We start from the raw sequence: 25,961 nt of genomic DNA, 5'->3' as shown, positions 1-25,961 counted from the left end.
AAGTCTTAGAAGTGCTCAGCACCCTGCAAGAGAAGTGCACGGCGGAGTACAAGTTTTGAAGGCAAGGAGACTTTGCTCAATTCCCTCTCTACAGGAGAAGGCCCCTGTTAACAACAAGCACACAGGGGCCTCCTGAAGCCACGGTCTCCTAAAAACATTCTCAAGCACCAATTTCGGAGTTCAGAAAGACTAACTTTACGTAGAAGAGCAAGACAAGGAAGACTGCTCTGAAGCAGAGTGCCATGCTGATTAGAGGATATGTAATATGGATCATTATCTATTTGTTAGAAGAAAGAAAAACGGTAGGAGTTAGTAATTGATGAAGCTAATGAACTAGTGAAGCTGTTAAGCTTTCTGCCTATGAAATAAAGCCTCCTGACTTTTTGCATCAACTATTGGGTATGATGCACTACTAACAAACTAGTGGTTCTCCTGCTAGTTAAAAAAAAAAAAAAAACAAAACAACAACAACAAAAAAACAAACAAAAAACCCCCAAAACACCCATCCCACAAACCAAACCAAACAACAAAACCAACCAACTGAAAACAGAAAACCCAAACATACCTCCAAGACTTTAAGTGCTGAATACACTTTCCTGCTACCGGAAAAGCTTAGAGCAAAAAGGGAACTCACATTTCATCACAATCTGACAGTTAATTTCTAGAGAAGAGAGATCTCTTCCAGCTGGTATTTTGTGGAATCATGGTCTCCATTACCTTTCCAAAGCATTCAGCTAAAAACTATTACAGCAAAGTTTTCCACGTAACAGCTGAAAACCTTGAGGAAACCACACCGTGTGGAAAGTTACTTGATCTACTTACAGGAGTGGTTTCTTTGCATTCATGCTTAGAAGCAGCAGACAGCTTAATCCCAGAGGTTCTCTACCTCTTTTTTACCACTGCAAGTATGAAATAATTGAATGGAGCTTTGGTCAATTTGATTTTGTACTCAAACATAAATATGTACTACTTAAATTAAGAAAATCCAAAAGACTAAAACCCCCACATCCTTCTGATTCCTCTTGGGAGTACGTACGAACTACAGATAGGCACAACTCAGAGAAGATGACAGGAACAAGAAAATTGCACTGTTCAAATGCCTATTTAGAGTGCTGGTATCTTGCTTTATACACCAAGTGTGAAGTTTGGTCTTATCTTCAAAAATCATATGCTTTTCTTAAAGCTAACAATGCTAGGCTCTTTAGAAAGGCTCAAGTATTCGGTGTGCAGAGAGGCTCCCACCACAGAGCAGTGCAGGGCAGCAGGTCTGCAGTACATTCATTTTACTGACAACATGGGGTTTAGCCTAGCAAAAGCCAATACTTCTCCTGTATGGCAACGCTGACTTCTATATTTATGAAGATTTACTAATTATAAGTACCTTATTAGCACAGTCTTCTCTCCTGCACATGAGTTAAACTCAACTCTTTGCACAAAGCCATCTGAAACCCTAGGTCACCACTGAGAGACCTGCCTTGAATGGGCAGTCAGTAATTCACAGGCAACCTTCTAGTCATCAACACAACTAGGAATTTTGTCCATTCCATATCACTAGCTAAAAGAACTTCCTTATTGTTTTCAATAGCAGCAGTGTTAAGGAGCACAATTTTATCTGTACCAGCAAAATGGGAAAAAGGGCAAATCTTACTTTCTTAATTTCTAGTCACTGCTATGTCTTTTCAAATTAACGTTTGTAATTGGCCTAATGTGTAACAGCTCCATGACAAATTCTAGCTTCACCTACACTTTACTCATTTCATATCCACTTTCATGAAGTAACTGCCCATAACAGCAGTTCAGTAAGGATTTGAATGAAATCTGCCTCTTAAACTGCCAGCTGTATTCAATTTAAAAGCAAATACTTTGTTTTCGTGTGAATTTAAGAAAACCCTAAACCCAAAATAGAAAAAGACACTAAAACTTTAATAAACCAGGATGATGGACATGATCTTCAATTGCTTGTGTGAAGCACTGTTGGAATCAGCTGGGCTCTGTCAGTCTGTGCCTGCAAATTTCTTGTGGACCACAAGCAGGAACTGAGAGGGAGACCATGACTCTTACTGGGAACTGGTCAGGGAAGACTGCACCCAGTTTCAAGGGCTGGTTCCTGGGGAAGCTCAGACCACCAGCCTGTGGTGAAGATCTCTGCAATAACTGGGGAGGTGCTGCATTAAAAAGCTTCAACAGAAATTAATGACAAACTCACCACATACCTTATAAGCTGGCATCTAGCTGCCCATGTTAACAATAACTTTCTCTACCTCTGTCCTACACAGTCGCAGGGAGTGGGCACAGGGCATGGGAAAGCCAGAGCCAGCAGTGCCTGCCTGGGCACCATGTTGACGTCCCAGTGCTCCACTGCACATGCAGCTCTCTCCTAAGGGAGCAAAGGCCAAATTCTGCTTTGTTACTTTTATGAGGTGAAGAGAAATGGAAGTGCACGGGCAGGAGAGAAACATTCAAAACCATTCATCATGGACATAGTTATGACCCAACGACAAACAGTACCTCTGCATTTTAAACACAAACCAAGTGTAACAAAAAAGTACACATCACACATACCCTTCCCCAAAAACACTAACAACACCCTTCCCACCTGAAAAGATAAAATGAACAGAAACAATGTCCAAAAATAAACCAAAATGAAAGAAATCTTTGTTAACAGACACAGTCCCTGAAGTTTTAAGATGCGGTCTTGCTGTAGTCATACTACCTCATCTGACTCCAAACCATGTACTTCATAGAGAGTGTCCAAGATATTTAGCTGCTTTTCCATGGCTGGTAAGTAAATATTGAGGTCCCTCTGCATTCCTTTGTAAAATGTTTCTTCCTGAGGATCACACTCCTCTACAGAGAGAGCTGCCACAAAGTCTTCGTACGTTGGAGCTGCCCTTAAAGCTAACTGGGAGAGGAAACAAAACTGTCAGATTTGCAAAACAGGACAGATAAAGAAATCTAACTTCTAAGACATCCCTCTTTGCACTTAGATTGCATAGCTTTAACGTACTTATGCGTATGTGATACGTTAAGGATTTTTACTGGGAGGGAGGCTAACATCTTTTTATTTTATCGTTTTTATTATCTCTGCACAGATCCCCAGTCCAAGTCATCTTCCAGGAGGCCTGATTTTTAGGGAGTGTTTGTATATCATATTTTGTACTGATAAATAACATACATTAGAAATTAATTAAATACAATCCCCAAATAAAGTGCCGTTTGTTAGGGGAACTCCTAACCCAGTATCACACACTGCTGCACTAAAGTCCCATTCTCAAAATGCTCTTCGGAAAGCTCTCCCCAACATTACTGTTTCTCCCAGTCACAGTCTCTGTCACGACTGTGGGGACGAAGCTTTCCTTTCTCCTTCTGCAATTTCATGATAATTTCCAGTGATAAACACGAGGGGGAGCTGCCAGACTGGACAAAAAAAAAAAATAAACCATTTCCTCTAGCAGATATATTCCACTTCAGCTCCTGACACATTCTGCACTAAACCTTCTTGAATGATCAACCCTCAAAAAAAAAAAAAAAAAGCAACTTCAAAGTCTAATTTCTTAATTTAATAGTCCGGGAAGACTGTGCTGAAAAACACATAATGAACAAAGTGTGCATGCAAGTGTGATCTGGTTTGGCACCAGAAAGCAGGTTCCACCCTGAAAGACCAATATTAAACACAGTGATAACCACAGTCCTCACCATGAGAATTAGGTCTGACAAAGGCATCTATGAATTGTAATGCTTAGAACTTTAATATAGTTTATTAATTACATATAACATAAGGTTGCATGAACGAGACCCCCACCTTCATCAGCAAGATAAATACTTACTGCAAAGACCCCGCGGACAACCCAACCATGGTGCTGCCGTAATGTCTTTCCATAAGCATTGTCTTAAAGGAAAAGTAAATAAGTAAATCATCACAAAGAGAACTTATTGCTTAAAAATGATTATTATATATTCTTGTCACTGGATGCAAATAATGGCTGTTTCTGAGCACCACAGTTATAACTGAATGGAGATGACATGCAGGTTTTTCACACTGGGGTCTCAGCTCTGCTGTCAAATCAAATCTCCTTCGACTCATCCTGAGCAAGTAAGTGTTCTAACAGACAGGAAGGCAAATGTAATTTTTATTTGACTACCTGTGCTCCATGATTAACACCTCTTCTACTGTCTAGATCTCAGTTCAGTGCAAGTCTGAGAACATATTATATGGGGTTAAACAATCCTGCAAGCTGATGGTTAGCTAGCCTCAAACAAGGTGGTTAGCTCAGGCATTAACCAAGAACTCTACCTTCACACCTGAAGGTCAGGTTTTGAGGATCACTGGAACAGAAAGCACCAGGCCTTTATTAAAACAACCCTTACAATCTCTCTTATGAATGCCTGGAGTGTAGCCTTTGATGAAGGCCCTTGTTATGTTCCTAGGCAGCTCCACTTTCACATACGAAACTTCCTATATACAAAGCCAATAATCTCTGAGCCGTAATTTACCATTCTTAGTTTGTTACTGTTGTAATTTCATATTCTTGTGCTTCAGCTGAATTTTTAAGTACCTGACACTGTATCACACTTTCTCTGAGCTCACCTTGAAGAATCACCTCTGTATTTTGCTGCTTACTCAGGGATAACCATGTCAAGTCTAAGGCAGGTTTGTATTTTGTTTTATACTTGCTGTGGGCACTAGCCTAATTCGGTAAGTGTCACAAATTGTGTACTTGGAAAAGATTCCTTCTCTTCTGTTACAAACTCCCTTCTAATTGACACGGGCAGTATCTGGCATACTGCCATACTGGCAAACTTGTGGAGAAAACAGAATGAATACTTTTTTCCCTTGTCAAAAGTATGCCAGTTAAAGGAATCTTTATCTGCTATTAAACTGACATTGACCAGTTATCTAGTAATCTGCTTGAAGGTGGCCATTTTCAAAACAGTGGTTTTCAAAAAAAGTTATGTCTTGGAGATTACTTGCATCATTAGTCACTGCAGAAAAGCAAACAGATTCTAAAGGAGAAAGAAAGCAGACAAGTATGTAAATTCAGAAGCACACAAAGAACAAAGCAACTAGCACTTACTCAGCGCTGTTTGGATATTCTTTTCCCCATTCTTCACTTCTGTCAAAAACCCTTTCAAGAACTTTAAGCCTCTGTCAGGATGAACCCATGAAATAGAAAGAAACCATGTTTATAACAAAGTAACCCGAAGTATAACAAAGCCCCCAAAGTTACAATACAACTCAGAAAGTGCAGTAAAACTCAGAATTAAGTTGTCATTTTCAATCTGGTTTAAAAAAAAAAATGCAGCTACAACCTCCAGCTTCTCTCCCAGCCAATGAAAACACTTTGCTAAAACATTGCTGCTGCAGCCTGAAATCACCTGCCTGATGTTCTGGCCTAGAAAGATCAGTCACTCACTATAACTTCATTTTTATGGGACAAAAGGTTGCCTACTATTGCTTTTGCAGGCCTTTTGGCAAAGTTGCAGAGAAACAGCCACAGATGATGCATTAATCTTGAACCTAGCCAGATTGAATTGATGAAACCTGTGGAAAGTAACTGATTTGCTCCACATACATTAGCTTGCACTGGTGGAAGGTCCCTCACTGCACCTTAGCAGTTCATAGTGCAAGTAGATAGGAGGCTGTTACCTTTTCAGCCACAGGAGAGCCTCCGTAGCAGAGTTTCTAACTTGTGCTACACCCGCATTCACTTCATGGAGCACTATCTTCTGAAGGGTATCAAACTCTTCTTTGTTGGTTATAAATTTCTGGTTTATTTTCTGGAGAAAAAAAATTCAAGAGCCAAAGTTTTAGGTTTTTCAGACAGAACAGTGGACTGTACTGTAAATACCACCTATTTACCAGAACTCTTCCCTGCAAAGGCATACCACAGATCCCCAACCATGTCACACACTCCCCATGGCACCACTGCCTGCTATGCTATGCATGCCTTCCCAGGGCACCTCCAGACACATCTGACTAGCCATGTGGATGATGCCACCAAAAAACCCATCTCAGTCAAAGATTTACATGGAACCTACCATTTCTGTCTGACAAAAACACTTTGTGTTCACATGACATCCTCTACACCAGTGGACAGGAGTTAAGCCAACCTGCTCTCCAAGCAAAGTCCCCGTTGCCCCGTGCTTTAACTACAAGCAAACTACCTTCTGACAAATGCTAAGCTGCAAATTCTCAATTACACTTAGCAGTCATTGGCATGCTTCAGCTTTTTTAGTTTAGTCCCAAGTTTGTCATACACAGCTCCTCACAAAAACAAGAGAGAAAATATATAAGAGGCAGATAAACAGATTCTTCTTCTACATTGAAGGAGTAGCTGCCTATCACTTGACAATAAATATTCAAGGTTTTAGGTTTTTAAATAGTGTTCTCCTCTCTTGCTATTTTCTGTCTTTCAGTGGCTACCTTCAGTAAGATAAGCAAATGTGTCTAGGCACCAAACAAATCTGAATGTATGCAATGCTCCTTATCATCCACTCAGAAGATATGTTTTGCATTTTTTTTTTCCCCTTTAAAGAAAAGTTAAGAAGTCTTGCTATGAATACATCTTCTCTCACAAGAAGCACTTCAAACATTTTCAGACTTGGAGCTGGAAGAACTTCCAGAACAAGAACTGAGGCTGCTGAGGAGCTGCTTCTTAATGCACTAACTTCCTCCTCCTTGGTTGAGGAAAGGGTTCCCCCCTCCCCTCCTCTGTTTGTTTTACAGTAGAAAGTCAATATTGCTACCACCTCATCATGAGTTACAACCTATTCAGCTCAGAATCACAGTCATATTCTTTAGGTGTAACAGATGTGTTATATGGCAGACAATCAAGTGTTTTATAAGCCTGCACACAACAACTGGATTTATCTAACACCGCATGTACTGTAAGAACAGAATTAGGGGCATTTCGGCATTTTGATCTGACAGATGGCAGCATTATCAAATATTAAACAGCCTTGTAGTACTGACTACTACAAAGATTCTTGAGCTTTAGTGTCCAAAAGAGATACTTTGTTAATAATTAAAAAAACAAACAAAAAAAAATATCAGTGCTAGAAATAAGCTTTTACCTTGATGTTACCTACAAAATCCATTTTAACAGGAGCAAAAACAGTTGGTCCCAACTTGTCTAGAAAAAAAAATAAAAATCCATATTTTAAAATTGTGTCTTTTTCCACTCCTCATGTCTGCATGTCTTAGTAACAAATTAATTTCATTTACTGTCTTAATCCTTCTATATGGCAGAATACTAAACAAACAATCGAAGTTCTTTCTTTGGTGTAGAACCAATGTTGGTACAAGTGTTAAATATATCAACCTACACTTCAGAAGGCTTCAAAGAGGGTGCATGCTCACAGGGACCTCAGATCCACTGTTAGATGCAAGGACCAAGCAGGTGGGGGGCTGCACTAACTGGAGATAGAATTCTTTCAAAAAATCATATAGCTAGTACAGCTGATGGTGTGCTGTCAGCCGTACAGGACGTGCAAGGCATCTGCACTGCTCTTTCGAGGGGAAGAAATTGCTGTTCTAAATGAGAATGGATCCTCTATAAAGGGAATGAGTAAGAAACATCTTCAGGTATCAGTTAAATTGATTCTGCTGATAGGAACTGTTTCTACTGTGTCACTTTGGCAGAGAAATTAATTCTACCAACCAACTGCTCCACCTTTTCTCGCACCTGGCAGCAGTCAAAGGGGGTCAGAAGAAAAGAAAGAGCTGCTTACCAAGAACAGGCACAATTGCATAACATGACTCCAGAAACTCTTCTGTTGGAATGCCCTCCTCTTCCCGAAGTTCAATATCACTGAACCTGGTGTCCAGGGCAAGCAGAAAAGACTGTTACCTTAACAACTCCTTTTGTGCAACTTCTAAAGGCAGAATTACATTTCATGCCCTCTTCGTTTTCATAGAGGTAAAATTTATAGTTATATAAAAAAACAAATAAAACCTAGTGAAAGCAAAACCTAGTGAAACAAAACCAACATGGCTTTTGTTTCACTAGGTTAAAAAAAATGAGTGCAGAAAATACACATTCAGTGGTGTGCAAGCAAGGCCTGTAATTACAAACAAGGAAAAAACCTCCCACGCTACTCTGCACAGCTAATTCTACAAAGGATATCTTCTTCAAATACTGTGCTGTAGGCAGCCTTGTTAAATAATCTCAGCAAATACAGCTTTACAGACAGAAGAGTCTTAGAAATGAGTCAATTAAAGGCTTAACAAAGTTTCAATAATCTTTTAAATTGAAATCTGTACTACCTATTGCTCATGACACTGAAGAAGGTAGGAGAATCGTTTTCATTTCTGTCTTCCTCACACAGAGTCAATCCACCTAAAGAATTCATTTCCAACTGCAGCAACTTGTGGGCACCAGAGCTTTCTACAGCTTGCAGCTTGCTCTTTCCATCTTCTTTAATGCCTTTCATTTACAGGAAACAGAAGAAAAAACATAGAAAAAGAAAACAGCTACATACCCATACTGTTATTCCTATTCATCGAGATGCTTTCTATCTGATGAAAGGCACTTGGATATCTGGATCATGCAAGTTTAAAAGCTCTCCCTGCCAGCACTATAACTCTCCCAGGTCCATTGGGTGCATAGACCACATTTCAACCAGTCCCCTCCCCATTTCTTTTAATGAAGCAGACCAAGCACCATGCTCCAGTGCAGGTGAGCCCACACATCTTCAGTGATAACAGCCTTATGAGAGAAGAGGATTGAAGAAGTGATTGGGTGCAGCAGGGAGCAGACCCATATCCTTGAAAGAAAGATTACATCTCACATGGCTCTAACCTCCCCAGTGATGATGAAGTGGCACAGTGTGTTTCCAAAAGCAAAAGAATAACAATGACTTGTTTGCTCCTTCTGATAACTAAGAAAACTGGCTGCTTAGATAGATACTGCTATGACATCAAAGGCTGGCACGTTCTCCCCGATTTGTATGAGTATCTTTAAAGTTCCTCAGAAAAAGAACCAGTGCCCCTTCCACACTGTGGTCTATTTTATCTCTTCTTTGGGGTCAAGCACAGCCATTTCAAATGAACAGAGCACTACACAAGCATCTCCAAAGGATGACAAAGTCTTATATATCCCTTGCATGGTAAGATGTTCTGACCTCATGAAGAGGTGCACAGAACAAGCGAAAAAGCAAAAGCGATATATTCACAGCATCTGCAGCATACAAGCCATGGCTATAGCCCATCTTGCTGCCAGACTGTCAAACTAGCATCCAGTATTTCTCAGGGAACCTGTCTCTCCAGCAAAGGAAGACTTTCAAGTGCCACTGAAGATTATACACCAACAACCTGATTTGAATTAATTTGATTTCCTTGCTTTAGCACTGTATTCTGGAGGTGTTACGCTAAACGGTGACACATGCATATTACTCTGCTGGGACTTACTACACTAAACCAGCCACAGAAATGGAGAAAAAAGGGCCAAGAGAGAATCCATGTAAGAGCAAAATTACCATGTTCATTAACTTGGGCTTAAAAACTTCAGTTGATTTCACCGACTGCATAGTATGTATTGGAATAACAGCCAGGCAAAGCTACTGTTAACGAATGCTAGTCCATTCAACAGGACTAGCAGAAATCATGTGTTACTTGTATAGGTTTACCAAAATTAAGTTCAGCAGCCCTTAACAATATAGCTACCTGGGATGGAATTTTATAGTCAATCACTTCAACAGCCTTTTACTGAAGTCACGCACAAATCTAAGTTTCATGCTATAGCTAAAGTAACGGAAGAAATAAGGTCCTTTCTAGTAAAGTCTTAGTTGCAGAAAAAGGGTTAATTTTCTGTAATGATTTGTTATAGCAATCAAGAGCTACTACAAGGTCAACTCCTCACAGACAGGCATACAAAGCTTTAATGTCCCCCTTCTGACACTGCAGCTCTACATATTAGCAGAGGTGCCAGCATTCCCAGTGGAGGGCCTCTGGGAATAATGTGTCTGTCTACAGCGCAAGAAGAGCCCAAGCTCTGCCAGACTGTATTGTTACGCATGTCAATCAGCATCTAGAGGAGCCTTCACTTGTCAAAGAAAAAAACCCCAACAAAACAAAACAAAAAACAAACAAAAAAAAAAAACCCAAAAAAACCCAAACAACTTTTTGGTTTCCTTCCCCTTTCAGTCCCAAGTTAGCTACTAACAAGGGCTTCAGCTTTGTGGTTATGAGAAGACTTGCAAAGGGCAGTTATCACACTAAAACACACTGACATTCCCTCTCCTGGGAAGCAAGGTATCAGCACTCTCAGAAGCAGCCTACACCTCCCTCCATTTACACTTAAAAAGTAATGATCCTGGATAAAAGCTGATGCATGTATTTACCTGCCAAATCTTCTGCTATGTGATTGTCAGTAGAAACATCACTGCTCCCTTCATTTGTTTCCAGGTTTAAACATTCCAGACTTTTAAGAAGGGTTGTTTGCTCTTGATGGTTAATTTCTACTTTTACAGAGCCATTTTCACAGGGGTTCAATTCCATCTGCCTGAAGAAAGAGGAATAATAATGGTTAGTGTATAAAACATTGCTTGGTAAGCTTCTTCCTGTGAAAACACACAAACAACAGTAAGAGAAAAATCGCAGACAAATTATAGGCTGTCACAGACTGCTCTGAGCAAAAGAACTTGTCTAAAACAATAAAAGGAACCAGGCAACTCGCTGCAGCAAGTAGGATTAATGATTCAACCTCAGTTTGCAGAGTTTGAATATATTTCCAGTGAACTTTATTAAAAAGAGACATATTAAAAAAATAATGCAATTCATTACAAAAAAGAAAATTACAGGCAGGTGTTGTAACCAAAATAATATCCCCTGATTGGTACTTTAAAATACATACCCCTTGCCATCTATTACACAAATCATAGCCTGCTCTCTATCAATGATTTTATGAGCTTATGGAGTAGGAAGCTTATAAGCTTCCACTTATATGGAGTGGAACCAGAGACATAGGATAGAGTACTGAAGTGGGAGAGAGCTGGCTGGTGACTGACCAGTAAGTCACCAAGTGGATGGCTGAGAAAAATAAAGGGGGAAAGGGCTGATAAAGGAGAGACATGCAGTGAACCAGCTCTCTTTTGTTGTGTCAGCTTCCAAGTACGCAATTCTGCCTGCATCCAATACTAGCAATATTAGAGTAAAAATATGGAAATAAGAGATACTAACAAAAACAGATTAGAAAGAGACTGACAGTAAAGAATTTTATTATACCTTTCCGTTGGGGTATGACCAGACAAAACAGCGTGCTTTATCTGTAAGATAAGTGGGGATGGAGAATATTCTTTAAAGCAAGAAGACTGTTATCATGCTTCTCAAACTTCACGTTTTATTAAGCACAAGTTGAAGTCAGCAAAAAAGCTGAAAAACTAAGCATATGTTCCCTAATTCTCTGACCAGGAGGCAGTATAAAGACAAACACAAAAGAGGTGCTACATTATTACACCATTAAAATACTTCTCAGATGCAGGGACATGTCTACTTTCCTACATACACCTTAATATGCTGTTTGCCAGAGATGCTCCAGTTTTGCATATGTAAGTTGTGGATCCAGGACTCAAGAAAGTGCCCTTGATAGCGCTCATAAGCTCTATGATAAGAGAGCTCAAAAGATAAGCTCATCAGCTCCTACTGGCATATTACCACAGATCCGATGCTGCAGTAGCTTAGAAGAGTAATAACTGCTGTGAGCTCCTACAGGGGGCCAACTTGCCATACAGCCAACGTATTTCAAAACACCACTGTGTGCAGCTGGAGCAGGCTCAGAAAGTTAATGTTTAATAACTTCCCCCATCATTAAAAGTTAAGAGATTGGTCACTGCTTATTAAGAAATGGCCCTACCTCACTCGCAAACCACAAGAAATAGCCAAGCATGTCCAGTGAAGGATTACTAGCTATAATATGGGTAAAACCACATTCTCTCTCACTTCTGCAAAAGGGGGCTTTAGCATCCATCCCAAGGCTGAGAGAAGATGATACCAGCCATTACCTTGTTCGTTCTGAGAACTGCTAAATGTGGGGATCCAGGTGGGGTCTGATGCAGTAACTCAGAAGTGAAGGCAGTATTTGCAATCTGCATACATTCTTCAAGAGTCTTCAGGAAGGTGTCACAGGTTGATTTTAACAGAGCTCCCATATCAATCTCACTCTGTGGGAAGAAAACAATCGGAATAAATAGACTCACCACAGAAGATAAATTTGGAGCAACTAACATCTACAAGCCCCCAACTGTTACAGTCATGATTTCTGTTTAACGTGAATTAAAATGCAATGTGTCAGCTGCTCAGAGAACTGACATCATGTATTGTGGGGCTATGCCCCCTCACAGCATTATCACTCTTGTCGGTCTCTTACCACAACAAGCTCAGTATGCTTGCATTTTAAAAGCAATGCCTTTTGGTTACTTATTTCTGGTGTTAAAAGTGTATTAAATATTAAACTTTGATGTATTCAACAATGACATTCCAGAAGACACCACTGGCATGAGAAATGAAAAGTAAACAAATTAAATACAGAATGTTCTGCACACAATAATTTCAAAAATCCCATGAACAAAAAATTACTGCAACTGAAAAACAGGCAGCATGAAGTACCACATTGCCGCAATACTCTTCATCACTGCAAACTGCAGTTATTGATGCTGAAATGCTTTTAGCAATAAATCTTTCCAGTTAAATACCAGCAAGATCAGGGAAAGTGAGTTTTCCTCCAGAAGCATGAACTACAAGCAGAACAAACACCACATTGCTTGTTCATTGTCAAATACCTGTGAGCTGCAAGTTCTAACAATGACTTTTAGTCACTTACACACTACATCATGCTTCTGCACTGGCTGTTAATTCACCATAAACAGCTTATCAGACATCCTTACAGAGACGGTTTGGACACACGAATGATTAACCTTCAGATGTTGTGCCTGCCTGTCCTGCACCTGAGGACCCATCTCTCCAGGGGGAGGCATGCTGGAACTTCACACCAGCTTTTCTAGCAAGTTATGTGCATCCTGCTTCACATCTTTCTCAAAGCAAGGGGCGGATGACTTTCATTAGGAGACCTCACTTAAATGAAGCTGCTTCATCCTGCTTCACATCTTTCTCAAAGCAAGGGACGGATAACTTTCATTAGGAGACCTCACTTACATGAAGCTGGTCAGGAAGATTTGCCAGGTTTGAAACTTTAACGTAAATAAGGCTAATCAGGCAGGGTGCAATATTAAGTAACTGTGAGTGAATACTACATTGGCTAACCAGAAGAGTTCACAATGCTCAAGAGTTTACAGATATGATCTACATCAAACTAGAGTTGTACCTCTTGTTCTGACACACCAGAAATGCTGGCTTCCTTCGTTTTATGCACTTGCTGAACTAGGAGGTTACAGTACAGTCTAAGTTCAGACATTTTGGTCTTCAAGGCTTCTGTGTTTTCAGTGAACTCTAAAAAGTGAAATAAAAGAAGAATTAGATGTATTGTATTCATCCTGCAGTATATGATTTCGGAAAGCTGCAGAAATAGTATTATCCAATCTAATTCAGCCAGTGTTTCCTTATTTCAAAACATTTTCTATCAACTCAAAAAGATAAGCTGGATTTGCCATAAATTATGCTCCTGACAGACAAAATACTGTTTTACTATTTGCCATCATAGATAAGAACAGTGAAGAGGATATGCTCCTAGACTTAGGACACAGAAAAAGCAAGTACACAACACTTGACCTTAATACGCCTTTTAAATAGGATAAAATCCCTACATGTCCTATTTTTTGTTTTTACTAAGTAGTTTAAGAGACAAACAATTAAACTGTTCTGGGTAGAAAACACTGGAGGAAAAAAGACAGATCCAGTCCAACACAAAGGGATTAATTTAACATATATACTTGAATCTTAAAACAGTTGAGGTTGGAAGGGATCTCTGGAGACCAGCTCGTCCTACTTCCCTGGTCAAAGCAGGGTCAGCCAGAGCATTGCTCAGGGCCATGTCTAGTCAGGTTTTGAACACTGCCAAGGATGGAGACTCCACAACCTCTCTGTGCAACCTGTATCAGTGCTCCCTCATCCTCACAACATAAACATTTTTGCTTATGTCTCAATGGAGTTGCTTGTATTTAAATTTATGTCCATTTCTTCTCATCCATTCACTAAGAGTCTAGCTCCATCTTTCTTATGCTCTTCCCACAGATATTTCCTTTAATCATCTTAGTGGCCCTTTGCTGGATTCACTCCCAGTATGTCCATATGTTTCTTGTATTAGAGAGTGCAGAACTGAGCGGATTAATCCAGATATGACTAACAGTCAATCTGAGATTTTTCAGAAGTATTTTTTTTACATTGGAGTCCCAGAATTACCAAGTATATTAATTTGTCTGTTAATAATACTGACATGGTTTAGTTTTGCTAACACATAAGTAGCTTTTCACCCTGTGCTACTTTAAGTCACTTATATCTATAAACTTTGCTGTGCTTCTAGGCACTACACATCAGATCTCCTCTTTGTGAAGGACCTTAAAAGTAGCATCTTCTGCTCAGTTCTGACTCAGTTTGAACTGGTAGATGCCTGGTGAAGATGCACAGAAGGTTATGAAGTGAAGTGATTCCTCACGTCAGGTAAAGGAAGTATCTTCTGCCCCTGCATTTATTCAGGATCACTGATATATTAACAATAATTCAATGTTTTTCCATCTTCTGCGTAGTCACTGTGCTGACATTACGCAAGGTTAAAGCAAGAGGTCTCACAATGACTCATGAATAACACCATACTTGTAAGCAAGAGGGTTTTTCACTGGGGTGAAAGTAAGATTGTTGATGAAAGCAAAGAAGTAAGTGAATTAATGTTCATAGCCTAACCATGATGGCATTTCAGTTTCCAAATACTAGTATGCACATTTAAAAATCAATCACAGAATGTATTCTTGCCTTTTTCCTTCTGTGTCCTGCTGTCAGTCAGACAGGCTTTGGCAGTTCCTAGTGCAACGAGCCACTTTTGCCTTTCAACTGCATTTCTTGCCTTCAGATAGAAGTATTGTTCCCCTGGGATGATCAGGTCCATTCGTGTGTTATCTGCAGGATGAACTGGAAGCAACATAGATTTCAGATCAGTCTCTCACCCCTTTTCAGCCCAACTGAATATCCTAACAGATATGTTATGTGGCAGGTCAAGTAGTAATGAGAGAGGAAACATACAGCCCAAAACTCCCTGTTTCCATTTTATGACTTCTCTTCCGAGTTGGGGAATAGACAGAACACACACATATACAGCTGTGGGATTAAAGGCTATGAAAGGCAGTAAAATCTGGCAGTCTTTATGGAATCATAGAATGGTTTTGTTGGAAAGGACCTTAAGATCGTCTAGTTCCAACCCCCCTGCCATGAGCAGGGACTCCTTGCACTAAACCATGTCTCCCAAGGCTTTGTCCAATCTGGCCTTGAACACCACCGGGGATGGAGCATTCACAGCTTCATTGGGCAACCCATTGCAGTGCCTCACCACCCTCACTGTAAAGAACTTCTTCCTTATGTCTAATCTAAAGATAAAAGGCTATGAAAGGCAGTAAAATCTGGGAGTCTTTATGGAAAGGGAATCCTCTCTGACAAGCCTCTCTTTCAGGTTTCCAGCTCATAACTGTACCTCACACACGTGGCAAACACGCTCTGAGTAAGCAGACCTAGTACTAGTTTATTATTCATATTTCTAGCTTCAGCTTTGTGCTTATGCAGAGTCATTTGAAGCTGTATGACGTTCCACTGTGGCTCATGAAACACAGTGACCCACCTGTAGAATACCCATTGTATTAGAGGCTTGCACCTCTCTAACATTTTCAAAATACTGTAAGAACTGGTATATAGATTAATATATATACCAATACAAATACATACAAAAGAAATCAAGCCACGAAATAGCTCTAGGGACCTGAAAACTCATCTTGAGTGCAACATTACTGGAAAAACTTCATGCAGCTGAGTGTTACTGTATATTAGTTACCTTGAATTTCACACACGGCCATTTGGATGCTTCCCTTACAACCCTTCCAGGCATCTTCCTGAGAGTCATAATAGGAGAGGATGCCACCACAGAGAAGAAACCATCGGGGCTGCCAGCCTGAAAAAAAAAAACCCTGCATTTCTCAGTTACTCCTCTCCTTGCAATTCCACCACCTCTCTCATTCGGGATTCACTGCAAGTAAGGCCCCATAGGTTCCCAGTTCCCCTTGGAAAATTAAACCCTCTAAGTAGTAAAGATCTGTGGACAGTCCTGGATGCTGTACACCACAACCCCTGCTTGCTGGCAGCTACATGTCCTTTCTGCAGGCAGCTGGACTACAGCAGTATGTTCCTGAGATGCCATATGCCATTTTCGGTAGCTCTGCTAACATGCATCACTGACACACTCTCTCCTCCAAACCCACGTTTTCAGTTCACCACCCCTCAATTCCTTCCATCACTCCTCAACCTTCCTCTTCAGTCTTACCAGAAACCAGCCCAGCTGTCTTGCCTTCCTTGTGGGAAGCACTAGTCACACTGTCTTGAAAAACAATGGGCAAGAAACTCCTAAAAATCAAGGGAAGGAGGGGACAGAGGCGGATGCATTGATTTCTGAACACCATCTTTCAATTAAACAGTTCTCAACAGCTCTTGAAACTCCCGTGCTGCCTGCATAAAACGTAGTCTCAAATTAATGACTTGCACTTCTGGATACGTCCCCAGAGAATAACCAAAACACCAGACTAGACCAAAACCAAGAGTTCTGGTATAATTTTGCCCACCCTGCTGCCCGACTTCAGAAGTAAATTACTCCTTTTGTTTTCTTCTTTTGGAAGTACTACAGCATTATGAAAAAATATAAACAAACGAGGCAAGACAGACACCATTTATGTGTAATTAAAAACTACAAGCTCATTAAGTTAAGAAGAAATGAGACAGCAACATCACTGGAGGAAAGTAGCTTTCATTACTGAGCTACAAGTTTCCCTGGCCAGGAACAATGGAGTGAGACGCTGAAGCTCCCACTCCCTGTTGAACGAATGACTGCTCCTTACCCTCTAGGGACCAATTCCTTAGGGTACTGCTGAAGCCAAGCCCAACTCAGTTAAGGTTTGAAAGCCCTAAAGTCACAGGCTAATAGTATGAGTATGGTTTGGGGTTTTTGGTTATTTTTTTAAACAAGCAATACCACTGTAGCTGGGCCAACCTGGTCTGTAGATTGCTGAACCTCAGGGGTGGCTGGAAAACAAATTAAACATAAATCCTTTTCCACACCCTTCCAGAGCTCTTCTATTATTTCCTAGAAGAATACAAAAACATTGTAAATGCCAAAGTATTCTCAATACTTCTTCATTTTATATGAAGATGGAAAAAAATCACAAGAATGAGAATTAAAAAAAAAAACAAAAAAGAAAACAAGACTGATTTTTATTTCTTTTGCCACCAAAATAAAGAAATTATCCTAAAAGTCACTACTGATACAGAGGAACTCACAAAAAAACGGAGGTGATTGTTCTGCAGAGAGAAGCAGTTAATTGCTTCAGACACTCAATGGCACAGAACCAATCCTTTAACTAATGCACAGCGCCACAGTCAATACAAGCCTCTAATTCAGTCTGGAGATCCTGCTGCTGCACATGAATCATTTCAGCCACGGTCCTACAGCTTACAATTGCAGCTGATGCTAAACCAAATTGCATCCCATCAATCAAAGGCTGTGCAATCAATTAGCCAACGTACAAAGCACTCTGCCTCCATCACTTTGGAGGCTGGTTAAAAATATGTTATGAGTCAATATATTTTGTTGAGGTTTTTGGTTGGTTGGGCTTTTTGGCACTGGGTCTTTTTTTTTTAATTTTTTTGAGGGGGAAGTAGCAATTACCTGTCTTCCTTTGCAGAACCTAGCTCTTCTTTATTAGATATGTGTTAAAAAGTCTATGATAGGCAATTGTTAACTAGGACAGCATATGTTTCCAGAACAGAAATGTTACACTAATACTTTTTTTTTTTTTTTTTAGTAAAAGAAAACCAATTTAAAAAGATCCCAGCAAGGTTCTTTCTGTAAGAAGATGCACTAACCACCTGGTACTCACTGACACTGAGTCAGCAGCCATGGGAAGGTTATCCTAAACAACCAGCTAAAAATAGCGTGTGGCTGACAAATCATGGGCAGTGCAACAGGGATACAACCTTCAATTACAGGAGCTTCACACTGGCAGACAAGCACAGAGAAAAGGGAAGGAAGGAAGAAACCTCAAACAACAATAACCAACAACAAAAATAAAAAAGGAGCAAAAAATCAAAGGAGCAAAAAGACACTTCCACAGACACAAGTCTTGGGTTTATTCATTTTTATTCTCTCCCTGTAAACTGTCCTGATAATACTGCAATTTTTGGAACTGAACATTCAGACCTCACCCGATACAGAAAGTTTAAGCTGAACCTTCCAAGGTCTTATTGGTGCTAGCACTAACACAACTTCGGAGAATCTACTAAGCCCATTTATAGTGGTGGTGCACAGACAGGACAAAATATAGCTCGTATTCCCACAGCTCATTTTGGAGGCGCAGAGCCATTAACAATAAAACCTGACCTTGCTGGGGAAAGATGGGTATGAAAAAGCCCCACAATAAAATGCAAAGCACAATAAAAGTGAGTAGTAGCTTAAGGTATCAGCCACAGAAGGAAATTAAGAGATTCCAAACAACTTCACAGACACAGGTTAAGGTCCTAATTCATACTGCACTCCTGTGTGAAACTTATAGTACCTACAGTACCTGGAAGATTCTCTATCATCCACTATAGAAACAGATATTTAAGCAATCTCTGCCTGCTAAGGATTCAGTATGTCTGCTGAGATTTCCACAGCCTGAAAGATCTGCCTACTTCCACCATTACACTTCAGGAAGTCTAGATGTAGCTATCACTGAGCAAACTTGACATTTCTCAGTAACACAGTTGAATTTTGGACATAATTCAAACCTTAATGTTACACAACTAGGCTCCAGACAGCATTCATTCCAAAGTGCCAAGCCTGAAGACAGAAAAAACATTTGAAGACATGCAGATCATGTTAGACATCCACAAAGCCAAACCATCTGGGAGAACTGCATACTCAACAAGTCAAACTGATGACCTGGAAAACAAGCTACAATTAAGAGATGTCAGTTCCAGTTGCATTTCTACAAGGCACAAAGCCCAGACACCCAGGATTTTATTATTGCTTGCTTTCCACTAGAAGTATGTAATACTTTATGCTTACTAATTTCTTTAGCTTCAACACAAGTCTTCATAAAAACTTATGCAACAGACTGTCTTTGGACTTCTTCGACCTTAATTCAGATTTTAAGTGTAGATAGGACATAATTCTGAAATTTCTATGTTATGGCAACATGTGCCCAACGGGAAGGAGAAATTAACACCTTCATCACATCCATTCTGCTAATATCACAGACAAGACCCAAGACCTAGCTGCAGGTGGCAGAGCAGGAGCAGATCCCTGCTTTTCTGTGCAGGATCACAAGAGAGTCCCAGAGTGGCTGCTCTGACAGTCAGAGACATCTCACAGCAAGAATAAACAATATCCATCTTTTCATCCCACCCTGGGCAAAGTAAGCTGTACCATGTGTTCACCGTACCACCACCTACCGCTTTATCTCCCAGCACCCAAAGGCAGAAGAACCACAGGCTCTGCCCAGTGCTGTATTGACTGATAGCTGGACAAGAGCTGCTGAAAACTCAGCTCAAATAGGACCAAGACAGTGATGGCGTCTTGCAAAAAGCAAGAGCAAATCCAACGTATGTCCTTCCCCAGTTGTCAGTGCTGATGTAAGTCCATGAATGCTATCAGCTTCACACCTTTGCTAAAACCCAGCCTGCTCCTGGTTGCCCACATATCAGCTGTTGGCCAGAAGACAGCACCTTCCCCTTGTGCAACTGTGACCGCAGAACACCTGCCTTCCAGGTATGAGGAAAGTCATGGTTTCCAGTTAGAGGATGCATCTAACAGCCAAAACATTGGAACACGTCAAGAGATCTTATTTCCAGTTTAGAAAGAAGACTGATGAGCTGCCATGGACCGTGCCGAAAAAAACCCTGGCTTGTGCACTGAGCTCCTCAGCTACACAACACAAACATTTCATCACCGGCCCAGAAGGACCACTGCTGGTCTTAATGCACCAATGTCCAACAGATGAGGATTTCCCTCGGGAATTAAGGCTATGGGAATCTCCATGTCACACATTGAGGAAACGCTCATTTTCAAGATCCCAGACCACCTGCAATCTCAGCTATTGGGCACCCACACTAAATCTTACAATCCAGTTCCTCACAACAGATTGCATGACTAAGTTCAGCATACACGGTTGTGTGTTCCACGCTGTCAGTCACCACCAGGTTTCTGGTAGGGAAAAGCATTCAGTCAAAGAGTTATCTTATACAGACCAAACTTGAAAACTTTCTCTCTCTTTTCTCATACAACTAACAGAAGTAACACAGTTAAGGGTTATCTTGACATAAGAAATCTCCCCCCAAAACTGCTGCCTGCTTTTTCCATGCAGCCTCCTAAGGCTACCTAGTATTTTGGGAAGGGCAATCCCAGGCAACAGAAACCATTTTGCAGCCTTAATTCTGTAGCAAAACAATTTGTCAGGATTAAAATCTAGTCTGTATCCATGAGGGACAGCAGAAAGGCAGTCAAGAGTGCGTGACAATTCCTGTCTCTCCTCTGAGAGACATCTTCCTCCATCTTCTCATCTAGAGATCAGCTTCTAAAAAATGCCCAAATTGCAATTTAACTCTGATTATGGGCATATTGCAGGAATAAATACCAAAAGCCCCTAACAGTAATGAAGTTAACAGATTTAGCACTTCAACAATGGTATCACTCTTTAAAGCAGTTGTTTGAGGGACAGTAGAGCAACAGCTGGAACCAGCTTTAACATACAGTTCCTCTCCCAAATCATTTTTCTTGCATGGATCCCATAAAATCCACTCTCATTTCAATCACTGTTAGGGCAGTGCTAGCAGCACTGGAGAAAAGCATCCTGCTGTCTTGGGGGATTTGCTTGCAAATGACTTTATGCCAGTGACCTGCCAAGGCACGGAGAACATAATGGATCAGCAGTCAGGCATTTTTGAAGGGGACACAGCAAAAGGATGATGAGCAGAGATGGGATTGTAATGAGCAAGAGGCAAAAGTTCAATAATCCAGGCCACTGCTCAGACACACTCATTCAAGTCATCTATTGCTCCTGGGAGTTTCCCTCCTCTGTTTACACTTCCCAGCCCCAGCAAACCAGCTGCTCCTCTCTCTGACCCCTAGGGTGATTATCAGGCCAGACTCAGCCAACCAATGAATTTATGTAAACACAGATACCACATTGTGGTATCTTTTCATGATCATTCTGCCACACCTTTCACTTCTGTCCTACCCAGTCATTCCCTGTGATCACTTACTTACTTCAGTGCAGAAGCACTGAATGCAGAGGCACCGGTACTGCAGCATACCTGGCAGGGAACACTGCACCATGTAGACTCTGCAGCATTGCTCAAACACCAACAGAGGAGAGAGGGGACACTGATTTCCATTCCTGCAGCCTCACCAAACTTTTCTGCTGCAAGCACATTGTTTGATTCCAAAAAGGTATGACAACAGCAAGATTGCTTAATGAAGAAAATCGGGGGGAAGGGAAGAGAGACATGAGAAAGACGGTCAAACCACACAAACATAATTATGTAAAACTTAAAGAGAATGAACTAACCAGTCCCTGAAGCATCTGGGGTGAAAAGTGTAGCCAGAAATGGGTGAGACTTGGTCATTCATCTAAACCAACACTTGGTCTCTGAAAGCAGCTACAGTCAGGAATAGTGGGCAGACCATTGCCCTGAAGGCAACACAAACCTCTTTAGGTCCACCTCCACAAAAGCCAGACTTCTAATTTTGTACCATCAGAACTTGGACTATAGCCGCAGACTAAAAAGAAGGAAAAACATGATAAACAAAAGCTTTTTAGAACCGGATGTTTATTCAAGTGTGAAGTCTTCAATTACTTCCTTCATCTCTGAGAACATAGGACCTTATTTCCAGAGCTTGATTATCAACTAAAAGTTTGTGTCTCTCATCCTAAAAGGTCAGATTTCTTAAGCTGAACTCCCAAAAGACAGACCTATTATAAGCAGTATCACGTGCATCCGATTCAAGCTATAAAACCTAACGCTCTTTCACATTTTCTTGAGCTCTTCCCCCAAGTTTGTTAAAGAATTCCAGATTATTAGAAATAAGAGTAATGTACAGTTTTATGCGAATGCTGAAACTTACTGCTTGGTGCTGGCTCTGGGCATCTCGGGATAAACTGAAAAGAATTCAGAGCACAACAAACAAATGAGAGTGGATGATCACATACAGGAAAATGGGGAGAGCTAACTATGGTATGTGGTACGATGCAGTGTCTCTAGTGATTGCATACATCCAAATGCATCATACCTCGAGGAAGATGAAATAGAGTTACTCAGCACAATTAAGGAAGTGAATGTTTAAATATGAAGAAAATCTAGCTTTGTGAAGAAAAATGATCAAAGCCATTTCACAGAGCACATAACGAATACCAGGCAAGTTAGTGGAGGGAGTCAGCATTTTAGTTGGTAACGACAAAGCTGCCTTTGATCCCCAAGCCAAGAGCTGATACATACTACCTCTTCCAGAGTTAGTGGCAATCCTGCCTGTGGCCAGTGATCCCACATGAGGCATGCCTAAACTGAAGATCTGAATTGAATTTCAGCAGGGCGTGGGGGAGGAATTAAATTGAAAGCACCAAGCTCTCTCACACACCCTGCTGAAGAAAGGTATTCCCTAAGTCCATGCTTTGTTTCCCTGTGGGTAAGCAATAGGTTACTCATTCTATAAACCTGGTGAGGAATCAAAATTGCAGACATTTACAAGGCAATCTCCAAAGAGAAGACAGATTTATTTTAGTAATCAGAAGGTATGCTTAACAAAGAATGTGAATTGGAGCTTGAGTTCAGTCAGAGTCCTGTGGGAAACAGTTTCCAAACAGCAAAGTGCAGCCTTCACATGCAGTTCACCTCCACTCTCTCCTTTCTCTGTCCTGCAAGCAGCATCCCCCGGGTTGAGATCAGTCTGGCTACAACACTGCAGACAGGATCCGGCTTTGCTGCTGTCCACACCAGAATGCTTTATATTCAGCCAGGACAACAGACAGTGGCAGCACAACAGACTGAGGAGCTACAGGGAAGGTATAGGGTGATACTTTTATCACCTCAACTGCTTACTACAATAAGAAGTACTGAAATAAGAGCTATACACTCTTTATCTATGCGATACGCCCATCCCTTGCCTCCACAACCTTTACCAAGCAATGTTAGCATTAGATAAAGAGTTTTGGCAAAGGGTGAAATCTAGGAATTTTTTAAGATCAAGTTACACGCTTTGACATAGGCTCAGCTGAGGCCAGCAACGCCTGCAGGATTTAAGTCACCCAGCTCTGGGGTTTTTTAGGATTTATAATTTGAAGTTTGCAAAGGCATCATATACTTGCCCAAGTGAAAAAGCAGTATAACACTTTATACATCAACGATAATTCTGCTTGCGAAGTTCCTTCCTTCCTTAAGGTTTTAACCGCATTAGAGAGAGGAAACATAGATGAGAGCAATCTTAGGACATACTTACTGCAAATGCAAGATCCCAAGTGGATTTTCATAGGCTAGACCTCTATGCATGCGTATTTGACCCAAAGTTGGCACACTTAAAAATACCACACTAAGAAATCACTATCTGGTGGCCACTGCATTAGAGGAGAAAAAAACCCTCTAAAATCTCAGTTCTCTAGAGTTCAGAGATTTCAGAGGCAGCACCGGAACCCCTGCATACAGAAACCACAACATGAGCTCAAGATCAACACCAGAGGAAAAACACTAATTCAAGTTACCCTAATCTGTATAAAGCAAACAAGTGCATTTGCTTTAAACAAGATAACTTGTCTGAGCAGTAAGGCAAGCTAATCTATCTTTCAGTTGTTGGCAATCATGCTGTGCTTTCTTTGCCCAGAGAAAGCCAAACTTGTTTCCTACTTCTGAAATGTTCTTGCTGTCAATAACTATGTAATTTATAACAGAGATCTAGCTCCCTGCCAAGAGCTGGAGGGAAATAGGTTAATGTAGACTTGACCTCTCATGATGGTGATGTTACAGAACCAAAAGACCCAGTTACCAACAAACTCATACCAACTCCTCTTTCACAGCAAGAAGTTCTCCTTTTCTACATTTATAAGCTTGTTCTTTGATGAATGTCTTATCTCCTTTCTTTTTGTGTGAAACAAAGGTATGTTCTTCATTATGAGGAGGGAAGTGCGTAAGACACCTGCTGTATATGTTTGTATCAGCACTGTGTTACCAGCACAGGCACACACCGACACAGAGTGATGACACACATTTTCCCTACCCTTTGCATACATCCTTTACACTGTGCAGCACCAGATTAATTAACCTTCATCAAGAGGAAAAGCATATTGGGGGCAGAAAGCATACCGGCAGAAATGCTGTTCTGGATGACCTGTTGAACCTTCTTAGTTCCCTTAATCCCTGAAAGGAGGCTTTCCTGGCTCTCACTCCCCAGCTCTTTGCTCCTGCTGTGATAAATGCCACATTCCAGCATGTGGGTTTTTTTTTTTTTTTTTTTTCTCATCATTGCACAAATTTATAACTTAATGGCTTCAGGGCAGGAAGCCTTCATTTTATGCCAAAAGCAAACACATGTAAGCATAGTTAGCTTGCAGAACAACAAATTTCTTGTTCTTAAACACAAGACAGATCTTCTACAACCTAAGAAAAGGCATGTAGTGACCTTGACCACCACACTTACTATCAGAGTCAAGTTTCAGCAAGGCAATCAGAAAGATGCATCAATCCTCCATCGCAGATTTTCTGTCTGTTGAGAACAAAACCTCACTTAGCTTTCAGTGGGTGTAAGCCTCACATATCCAAGGAAAAGATATTCCTTCAGTCTGCATTCACTCAGAGGTTTGCAAAGCATCATCCTTCTTCATGAAGGGTCATTTAGTTGAAAGTGCATATCAGTGTGGCTAGCAAAAGGAAAATTATTATTATCGATGGAACAGGTATATTTCTGGTTCTTAATCTTCATCTTATCATCAAAACAGAAGACAAGTCCAGCCAATCCTACAATGCACTCACCTGGGCACAAATACTACAGTGCCAAATGCCTGTCAGTCATCTAGACATGCACTGGTTCCCACAGACAAACATTCCCCAGGTCTCATGGCACGAAAGCAAGCACAAGGGTTCCAAATACTTCCCAGCATTTAAGCAATGCAAAGAAAAACACATAAAACTGCAGATCAACTGAGTCATAGATGTTTTTGTTATGGGGAAAAGACTAATCATAGTTAGGGTTAGAAAGGACCTCAAGATCATCTAGTTCCAACCCACCTAACACAGCCTGAGTTCTGCAATCTGAATGGAAAAGCCAAGCCACATGCTCCATGACTCAAAAGCAAAAAATAAATAAAAACGCATGTCTATTCACTGAGACCTGGCAAATTTTGATTCCCCTCTCAGAACACCTATTGCCTAGCGGGGAAAAGCTGCAGCAATCTTCCAGCACACCAATAAATCCAGCCTCACGCACCACTCTCCCCCATCCCCCTTGCTTGTACTTCAGCTTTTTCTTTGTTTGATTTTGATTTCCTACGCTTTCCCAACGAATCAGAGAAGTGCAGCTGTTCCAGCCTCTCCGAACAAGAAATCCAGCAAGAAGGCAGCCCTCGTACATACACTACTGAGCAAAATTTGCACATGGCAATGTCAAGGTGCTCGTGGTTATTTTTCTCTGACCATCAAGTTTCCAAACTGCTTCCACCAACCACAAAAAGGTTTGCATCAGGGAAAACCCCACCCACACACCCTAAATTACAGCCACCCGTGACTCCAACGCATCCAG

The 25,961-nt window shown here is 40.9% G+C and overlaps 1 protein-coding gene across 1 annotated transcript in view; it reads right to left on the bottom strand.

The window, feature by feature from the left end:
* Positions 1 to 2,704: 2,704 nt before the first annotated feature.
* PLEKHA8 (pleckstrin homology domain containing, family A (phosphoinositide binding specific) member 8) overlaps positions 2,705 to 25,961 on the bottom strand; it is a 23,954-nt gene continuing 697 nt past the window's right edge. The window contains exons 2-14 of the mRNA XM_010018706.1: positions 15,987 to 16,103; positions 14,921 to 15,076; positions 13,320 to 13,444; positions 12,001 to 12,159; positions 11,225 to 11,265; positions 10,342 to 10,502; positions 8,267 to 8,426; positions 7,732 to 7,817; positions 7,075 to 7,133; positions 5,648 to 5,778; positions 5,076 to 5,146; positions 3,828 to 3,889; positions 2,705 to 2,902 (exon numbers count right to left, since the gene is read on the bottom strand). Coding sequence (XP_010017008.1) covers positions 2,705 to 2,902; positions 3,828 to 3,889; positions 5,076 to 5,146; positions 5,648 to 5,778; positions 7,075 to 7,133; positions 7,732 to 7,817; positions 8,267 to 8,426; positions 10,342 to 10,502; positions 11,225 to 11,265; positions 12,001 to 12,159; positions 13,320 to 13,444; positions 14,921 to 15,076; positions 15,987 to 16,103 — 1,526 coding nt within the window. The remainder of the gene's footprint in view (positions 2,903 to 3,827; positions 3,890 to 5,075; positions 5,147 to 5,647; positions 5,779 to 7,074; positions 7,134 to 7,731; positions 7,818 to 8,266; positions 8,427 to 10,341; positions 10,503 to 11,224; positions 11,266 to 12,000; positions 12,160 to 13,319; positions 13,445 to 14,920; positions 15,077 to 15,986; positions 16,104 to 25,961) is intronic.

Source organism: Nestor notabilis, unplaced genomic scaffold (assembly GCF_000696875.1).
Source record: "Nestor notabilis isolate BGI_N333 unplaced genomic scaffold, ASM69687v1 scaffold2510, whole genome shotgun sequence".
In the NCBI taxonomy this organism is placed as follows: domain Eukaryota; kingdom Metazoa; phylum Chordata; class Aves; order Psittaciformes; family Psittacidae; genus Nestor; species Nestor notabilis.
This window is presented reverse-complemented; position numbering and strand designations above follow the sequence as displayed.